The sequence below is a fragment of the Phaethon lepturus genome, unplaced genomic scaffold, assembly GCF_000687285.1.
Source record: "Phaethon lepturus isolate BGI_N335 unplaced genomic scaffold, ASM68728v1 scaffold57072, whole genome shotgun sequence".
NCBI classification, from domain to species: domain Eukaryota; kingdom Metazoa; phylum Chordata; class Aves; order Phaethontiformes; family Phaethontidae; genus Phaethon; species Phaethon lepturus.
The window spans coordinates 1,590-11,050 of record NW_010525263.1 but is presented as its reverse complement, the minus strand read 5'-3'; the positions used below and the strand labels follow the sequence as shown (position 1 = coordinate 11,050).

The window sequence follows — 9,461 nt, the reverse complement described above, 5'->3', positions numbered from 1 at the left end:
GACCCAGCACTTCGCCTTATTAAACCTCATAAAATTGACCTCAACCCATCGATCCAGCCTGTCCAGATCCCTCTGCAGAGCCTTCCTGCCCTCAAGCAGACCAGCACTCCCACCCAACTTGGTGTCATCTGCAAACTTACTGAGGGAGCACTCAATCCTCTCATCCAGATCATCAATAAAGGTATTAAACAAGACTGGCCCCAAAACTGAGCCCTGGGGAACACCGCTTGTAGCTGGCTGCCAACTGGATTTAACTTCATTCATCACAACTCTCTAGGCTCAGCCGTCCAGCCAGTTTTTCACCCAGTGAAGAATACACTTGTCTAAGCCATGAGCTGCCAGCTTCTCTAGGAGAATGCTGTGAGAGATGGTGTTTCTCTGACATTTAGATCTATGCTTTGTCCTGCAGCTGGGGAGGGCTTACAGAACATACCGCACGGGTAACTGGCTCAGCAAACAGGCAGCAACTTGAATACTTTAAAGAAAATGCATTGTGTCCTTATTTTGGAAATCTGCTCTCATTCCTACTTAGATGGGTGAAATGGTTGTTTGAAAGGGAAAAGTCTGCCAAGGATAGAAATAAAAATACTTGAAAGAGAAAACAGGTTTTTATTTTGCTTTGTTTTTCTGAAGTGCTATCCATTTTGCACTTCATGACTTTGGAGTGAGCCACTGTTGACAAAAAGATTTACACTTCCTAAAACAGTATTTCACTTTAAAGATAACACGATCTAATTTCTTGAGACCTGCAGCACACTCTAGACAGCAAAGTGTTCAGAAGCTTTTGAGAAACACAGAGGACCCAATTTTTAGTGAGCCTCTCCATAAGCATTTGCAGTTACTGAAAGTCATTATCAGCTGTATGTTCCTGCACTTACCACAGGAGCAGTAAGTGGCACAATACCTCTTTTGGTTGTAGTAGGGTGCATTTTGGCACCTTTCCCCAGTAGTCATCCTCAGGAATGAGTTTATCTTCTACGAGGCGGTAAATGCAATTTGTTTCTATTATTGCAGCTTCATACATTTCATCTTCTTCGGGACTTCCAGCAGCTTAAGGAAAGGATTGTCAAAAATAATAAAAAATTTTAACATCCAGCTATCTTTACTAACGAGAATCAACTCAACTATTTTACTGTGATAAAACATCAGATACTGTAACTGTAAGAATGCTTACACTGGTAGTTTGTCTGTCCACCAAGGAGTTTCCAGAAGTCTTTGGCTGCATGGGTATGGGTATTTATTCCTTCTTCTATAGTCTGTATATAAGAAGCTCTACAGCCAAGCTCCCTCTTTGTCTGAATTAAAGTTGCAAGTTCTGAAGCCTAAGAGATTAACAGTAATCTGAATAGGATTGCTTAAATCCTTGGAATATTCGTGCATATCTTGTTCAGGAAGAAGGCAAAAGTAGATAGGATATAATAGAGCAAATAGCAGGAGAAATCGTTATTTGTCACACTAAATAAACAGACATTAGAGAAAATACTACAGAAATACACTCATTCTTTCATTTGCCTTAAAACAAGACTTCATCTTAATGAACATGGGAATAAAAAGGACATCCTGCAATTCAGACTATTTTTTGTTTGAGTGCAAATCTGTTTCCTGAGGATATCCTCTTTTCTCTTGCAGCTTCACAACCTACACACTCCTATGCCAGCTTTCATTCAGTGCACAGGCTAAAACACATTTACAGGAATCCTGCATATCTACCTGTCATGACCATCAGTTATATGCCACTTTTTGAGATAACTGGCACCAAGGCTCAATTACGTCAGAGACATACACTGTGACAGTTTGAAAAATAAGTAGCAAAAAAACCCAACTAGTACTAACCTTTGCTTTTTCTATGACATTTGCAAACTCTCCTACCCATAAGAAACAGAAATGTGGAGTTAACAACAGGAAACAGTCTCCACTGTTCAGTGACGAGGCCCTTGGTTCAACTAATCTTGTTTGAACATGTCTTCTTCCTAAAGAGAAAACAAAGCTAATTATATTCCTTTGACTACTGCTATCAAATGCCAAGATCTAATTTGTTTTGAATGAAATACAAACAGTCCCAGCACATTTGGGAAAATATATGGAAACCGACTATTAAAGAAGAATTAAAAGACTACTACTGTGGAAAAAGGGTTTACTCACAGGAAACAAAAAAAATAATAGTTGCCTCCTATCAACTAACATTTCTATTATTTCCTGTTCTTGCTTTAACAACTTTGTGTCCTTCTGGAAAGAAATGAATTAACCAAATGGCAGACAGCAGCCAAATTCCATAATCCGTTACATTTGCTTAAGTGAAGCTGTGGCATGGTTTCTGTAGGCAGTAAGAAGTTTTAAGAATTTTACTTTGCCAGAAAAGTAGCTATTATTTTGCAGAATCAGATACATTACTATGCCTTGTAAGGGGAAATGGAGCAAGAACACTGTCATGTTGCTTCCAAGTTACACTGAGCACTGGAAAAATGGGACCATTCAAAAACTTCCACAGGAGATAGCTAGAATTCCTGAAATATTCTGTTTTCTCCTTGGAAGACACATGCCAGTGGCCACAATGCAAATCTATGTGTAAGGTTTTGCATTTGTCACATAGTTCTCACTTATTCTTTTAGGTTTTGGACATAAATCTTAAGATGGAGATCTAGAATAAGCATCCAACTGTGGTAGCAACTCCCATATGTTACAATCAGATTATTATGTATGGAAAGTAAAAGCAGTTCCAGCATACCTTTAATTTGCAGCAGCATTAGTTTCTTGTATGGCACAGCACTGTTGTTAGAGTTTTGCTCTGTTAGATTAACACTCCGCAGGCTAATGTTGCTGAAGTTCTCTTTGCTTGCCAAGCCAGCAAGTGCTACTTCTGAGAAATTTGAGTTTGTAGACACTTGTACATAAAAAAAAGTTGAGAAAAAACACACAAAAAACCAAAAAGAGGGACAAAGTTATTAAAAAATTGGTTGTTGCATTAAAAAAATTATTTCCCCCATTATTTCCAGTTTTTCTCCTTTTCAATAGCAACAGCAAAACCAGGTTGAACTCAGATTAACTGCTAGCCCAAAAGCCTTGTGGGTTTAGTAGTACCTAAGTTTCTAGATATCATCCAAGAGTAAACTGTCAGCGTCAGAATTATGTTATTTAGTAGAAATACCAACTTCACTAGAAAACATGTCTTAGGCAATGTTTTGTCAAGTACTCTCTAGATCTTCAATGCCTTATAATTGATTAATGATAAAGGACAGCAGAGTAGCCGAGGGTAATTAACTGAAATTCCCTTCAAATTTGTTTCAGCCAGTGTGATGCAACAGTCATTAACATTTCAAAGTGTCAGTCATGTTTTACTGTAAACTTAAAGCCTAAATTCTTGGCTGCTTTTGCTTATTTCTCAACCAAAGACAAAGCACTTTATGAATTTATAACTCAGGGAAACGCGTCTCATCAAATGGCAACAAAGTATTACACATATAATTAGTGTTTTCATCAATACAGGCAATATTTAGAAGATGATCTCTCTTGATTCAAATGTAACAAAGAAAACTTGCACCCAAAATGATAAAAGTAGCTTAACAAACCTTTGAATAAATTTTACAGTGATGTCTTTTGCTGTCCATCTGGTTGTCAGGAGAAAGCAACATCACAGGGAAAGCACAAAGCCATTGTGCTTTCAGAGCATAATGCACAGAGCACTGATCCTTTATGGAAATTAATCTTTTGGAGTCAAGGAGGCTAATTCCAGTTTCTCAGAGAATACTAGAACCCAAAATTGAGGCCCATGTACCTGAAGAAGAGTTCATCTATTCTTGCCAGCTCTCCCCCCAGGCATAACATAATGCTAGATCTGCTTTCCTTGATCTCCTGTCCTCACCCTGCAGGCACAGTGGCACAAGTCTCTTTCTGCACAAGGTGACTGTGCTAAAAATAAATATTTAAACCTATGCACAGGAGGAGGCTGCAGGTAGCTTTCCCTAAGGAAGTCACACATGCCCTTCTCTCCAGACCTTCTAGACAGTCTACATTCAGCCTTATGCCTCAATCAGTTTACTGCCTCTCAAAGAATACGTTCCATTCCTTCAGTTGTGTTTTTTATGTCAGAATTTTTTGTTTTGTTTTTAATTAAAATAGCAAGACAGTGTCTTGTACAAATCATCCTGTTAGCTTACTTTTTTCTACTTTCATTCGCTTTGACTCCATGAAGGCAACATTCAGTCTTTGTTCAGTATATTCATGAAGAATATCTTCTCTTGCTGCCAGCATTTTCAGGGGGTTTCTTGAGGACTGGACTCTGCGCATAGGCCTAACTGCACGTTTGTGCTCTGCTACAGAAGATATTAACCTGAAAAACAAGCAGTGTTTATAACCATCAGTTAATTTTCCTAGTCAGAATCACCTAACGACAAGAGATCTGCTTTGATTTGTGGCATGGCATTTGTTAGGAAATCAGGAACAGTTCCTTGATTCAGGCAGAAGAGTTGATTTCAGAAATGGGCAGAAGAAATGGAGCAGCCCAGTACTAATAGATCTACAAGATGACTTAAAGCTGAACCACCACCCCTATGTCTGCATTCATAACTAGGGAAAAAAATTCCAATAGTTCTTACTTTGGTGCGTAAGGATCAAAGATGGCATCAAAGTCCTCATCAAGGTCCAAAGGCACTGAGGAGGAAGGGAAATCCACACGGCGATAAAATTTGGAAAACGTTTCATCATCATCCAGCTTCATCACCTCTTTCACAGATTTTCCTGTAACTGTCAGCACTGTCTCTTGCATCCCAGCAACTGCAGAAAAAACCAAACACCTCATCCAATAAATAATCATACTAGAGTTCCTAACTCTAGAAAAAGGCAAATATGGCTTGTTTGGTAGTTGTTGGCATGGGGTTTTTTTCTGAGATGGTGACATTTTGTTTTCATTGTTTTTTATTTAAATTGATGGAATTTGAAGCAAAGATGGTAGAAAAGTCTGTTGGAAAAGAATGATAAAAATGGAGTGTAACTGCTATTCATATGCAATAATCTTTACTACAAAATGGTTGGGAAATATGGCTGAATAAAAAGCTAGATACTATCAAAAATTAATCATTTTGGTAGGATGACATAAGCATTTTATGGTCTTGCACATTCCATCTTGCCTCCAACCATGTAATTCCCTTCTTTGAAAAGGCCCATTAGAACTACAAGTGGAAAAGTCACTACTTCAGACTAGTGAGTATGGCCCAATCATTATCCTATGCTAGTGCCTCCTTTGCTGATATGTGAATATGTGTTCATGGTATTTGACCCTCTACAAATTACAAAAGGGGGCCAGACATATGAGATGGAAACACTAGAGAACTCCAGCCAGTGTCATAGGTAGCCAACAAGCTGTACAAGGAAGCTGTATGAGCTGCTACAGAGAGTCATGTTTTCAAAAAAGCAGGAAGATAAATGAATTGTTCTTGGGAACAGCTTAGTGTCCTATCTGGATTTTAATAAGATTAAGCTACATTTAAAGCTGTTTCACTGTATATGGCAATATGGTTCAAACTAGCTGTTTGGTTTTAAGAAATGTTGCTCTCAGGAAGAAGGTGTACATGGTGTATAGAGAAAGATGAAAGTTATTTTGGCATTTGTGATTTATTCTATTGTACATTTGTAATACAATACAGTAAGGCTTCTTTGTTAAAATTTAGCAAAGACTGAATCATAAAAGTAAACTGTGTGATCAGTAAGTGCAGTCTGAACAAAGAAATACTCGGTTTCTGTTACCAGATACTTTAACTAAGAGGTACTTTAAGTGATTTACAAGTCGGACAGTGGATACATTGCCACCTTTGGTAACTCTACCAACCTTTGTTATTCAGCCTTCCCAAGAATGACTCCAGCTTGTCAAGCTTCATATCTGATTCCAATTGCATATCAGGCCTGGCTTCAATTTCTAAGCAAACCAGAAAATAAAACTTGTTAACTGACAAGAAATAAAAAGTCTGAACCTATTTCAGCCATTTTTATTCCTTACCTTCCAAGGGCTTTGTAACTGGAGTGGTAGACTTCTGCCGGTTACTAAAAGGGGATGCTACTGGTGTTAGTGCACTTGGAGAAGCCAGGCCTGCGTAAGAACAGAGAACATAGGAAATGCAGTCACGGGTCAGTCCACATTTCCAACAGCGATGACAGGGGAAACTACTTAGGGAAAGCAGATGAGCCTGGCCATTTCCTACAGTCCCCCATACTTCCCCAGCTTCCACAACTGTTGTATTAGGGATGGCAGTGTACTGCCCTGCCTGCTCCTTAAATCAACAGCAGCCTCAGAAACTGTCCCACTCACAAGAACAAAGCTTTGTTTCCAAGTGTCTGTAAGCAAGCTAACACAAGATACATGCTTTCTCTTGAATACAGTCATTTTGCTTGTTTTCAAGGTAGCAGCAGTTCATGTGGTCTACAGTCTGGACTCCAGTTCCAGCACAAACCAGATTTTAAAAACATGCAACTGTTCTGAACACAAACATATGATTAGCAGGGAAACCACCAAGATTTTGCTTTTGGCACCTTCACCATCCCCACGCCCCACCCCTCACTCCCCTTTATTTAATTTAAACCCATCTCTATTAATACCCATAGCAGGATGCATCTGACCTGTGAATGCTGTCTTTGGATTAGGCGGCAATTCTTGGGCCCTGTTGTGTTTTTAAGAACACATGGAAATGGAAGTCAGAGTCCCCACCATATCAAGCACTACTACCACCTTTTGTTCTACTCTCCTCCCTCCTTTTCAGTAACTATCACAAAGCAATTCATTCTGGACCCAGTGGATAAAATAAGATTATTTTTGTTTCGTTCTTTTCATGTGAAACTACACTGTTGCAGTAAGAGAAATGGCACTCCGTAGGTTTCATGTTTTTTATTAGGTAGAAAAGCATACTGAAGCAAAGAATTGCACCTATTACCTCTTTTTGCCTAGACATTCAGTAAATGGGGGAACCTACATTAAACTTTCCTCTAATATCTATTTTCCACTTAGCCACAGCTTACTAATTACTGAGCCACATAGTTTAAGTCTTTAGTTATTTTTATCAGATTAAACCAATATTGTGCTGGGAAAATAAATACTAACCACATTTCCACTATCTTTACTGCAACTCCTACCAAGTCATAATTGTCAAACAACAAGACAGATTTAGAATGTAATCAAGTAGCTTTTCCACAAAAAAAAATTTTCCCTGTTACCTGAGAGACTTAAAATTCCAGCAGGTTTTAAGTCAACTAGTAAAGCCTTCAACAAGACATATTTGACAGGACACAGCTCTTAAGTAGCTTTCCCAGGACTTAATCCACAAGACCACATTGAGAACTGCTTCAGATGTTAGTAAAGGATCACCTTCCAATTAGGACTGAAAAATTTTCAGCCATAAGAAGCAATTAAAATACAGCATCTGTGCACATGTATATAACAAGGATTTCATTTTGCACTGCTTTCTCATCATCTCTTAAATTGAAAAATCATGATAATTTATTCTTTTAGGCAGCAAAAATAGCACACATCTGAATAAAATCCAACTTGGGCTACTTTTATTGATGCTCCTGTCACTGGATTACCTTGCTTCTCCAAAAGAATGATTGCAGCACCTAAAGAGATCCTTTCAAGGTATTTTTCTTTTCCCATTAAGAAAAGCAAATGCTATTACCTTCTATTCCTTTCCAAAGACCAATCTATTTGGCAAAAAAAAAAAAAAAAAAAAAAAAAAAATCTCAAAAAGCAGTCTGTGGACAACTGAACACTTTTTGTTAGCAACCCTCCAAAATATGTTAGTCTTTAAACACTGACCAGTGGTGTTTCTAGCAGCAAAACAATGTAAGCAGCAGCTCAAGTATGTTACTAATAGATGTAACTCCTAATACCATATATCTGTTTATCTGCCAACACCCCACAATGATTTTTTTTTTTGGTGGTTGTCATTTAACTCAAGGTTCATTGTTGTTGTGTTTAATAACCAAGTTCTTGTAACAAAACAAAATTTATTAATCATTAACCACAAGAGATCAGTTTAGGTGCCTTCTTCCCAAAGCTATCATCATCACTCCAGGTGCACTGCATGACCAGCTATATTTCTACCATGTACAGCCTTCAGACTCCTGTCCGCTTCAGAAGAATGACTGCATCTGGCAACAATGACTGAATTCAAGAGATCCCAAAAATGTCAACATTGCTCCCTTGTCATTTCTAGTTCCTGGTTCTGTGCAGAAATCTGGCCAGTAATTTCTTCAGCCAAACACAACACTTAAAGTTGTTGTCCAAAACAGCATCCATAAAAATAACACATTTGCAAAACATTCCCTGTGATCCTCGGAGCGGGGGACGTGCCAGCAATAGCAACAACCAGATTTCACAACTTTTCTCTAGGAAGTGCACCTGGCTTTTAAAAGGAAGAATAAATATGAAAGAATAATCCAACCATGCCCTCTGGGTTGTATTAGAAGGAAAAACAAAAGATATGGCTATTCAAGTGATTGACTACCACAGGTCAGAGACAGCCCAGTAATAACTGGATGGTAGTACAACACTGCAGAAGAAAATGGATCAATACCAATGGCCACAAGAAGCTAGAGTGAACAGCCTCATGACATGATACTGGGCTGAAGATAAACAGTCCTCCTCTTGCTAAACACAGATACTGTTTCTGCATAGCTTTAGCTTGACTTTATTTTGACTAGACAGATAAGCAGTGGCTTATTTATATTAGGATCATTTCATCACTGACCTTTTTTTACCATCCGGCCAGCTACAGTGAACTGTGTGGAGTCATTGGCTGCTCCTTTACCCTTGGACTTCCAGGCTTCTTCTCGAGCTGTAATGAGGTGTTTCCTTTCTTCAATGGTCATCTGACTCTCCTGGTTATCTGCCATTCTCTGCTTTTTTAGGGTAAAAGAGAAAGAGATGTTTAAAAAATAGATAAACTGACCAGGATATAGCAAAGGACTGGATGAACATTTCAACTGCTAGCTGTAGAGGGAAGAGAGCAGGAGAACAAGCTACTAAAGCAAAGTCACAGACAGCTTAGTGACCTTGAGAAGCTTCACAGTCTTGCTGCCCCGTTACACTGTGAAGATAAGGTTTTGGTCTATGCTCTTTGACCTTTCTTGAAAATACCAGCCAATGCAAATGGCATCCCTCTAGGCAAAGCAAACCATTTACTCTGCATATGATATGACTTTCCAGACCTGTTCTTATGAAGCATGACTTGCTACACTAGTGAGATCACTAAATTGACTTTCAGCAGATGTTTTCAAGTGTGTAAATCTGCAGGTGGCACAGAGAATAACAATGAAGAAGTGTAACTTCAGTTTGTGATTTCTGAATCACTCTCTTACAGTAACTCAATCCTCTAGGCAGGATTAACAGCCTTATCACTCCAGAGACTGCTCACTTCAGTTTCTATGTCAGCTTGCTCTACTGAATATTTTTCCAATGACTCTGATCATCTCTCTTCCCC

At 38.6% G+C, this 9,461-nt stretch overlaps 1 protein-coding gene across 1 annotated transcript; it reads right to left on the bottom strand.

Moving 5' to 3' along the window:
- Positions 1-878: 878 nt before the first annotated feature.
- LOC104617372 (supervillin-like) lies at positions 879-8,925 on the bottom strand (the record flags this gene model as incomplete). Its single annotated transcript, XM_010282669.1, has 9 exons — positions 879-1,050; positions 1,175-1,322; positions 1,834-1,970; positions 2,726-2,881; positions 4,155-4,327; positions 4,593-4,770; positions 5,822-5,908; positions 5,990-6,079; positions 8,730-8,925. Coding segments are annotated over 9 exons (1,337 nt in total), but the record flags the coding sequence as incomplete, so codon positions are not given.
- Positions 8,926-9,461: the final 536 nt, after the last annotated feature.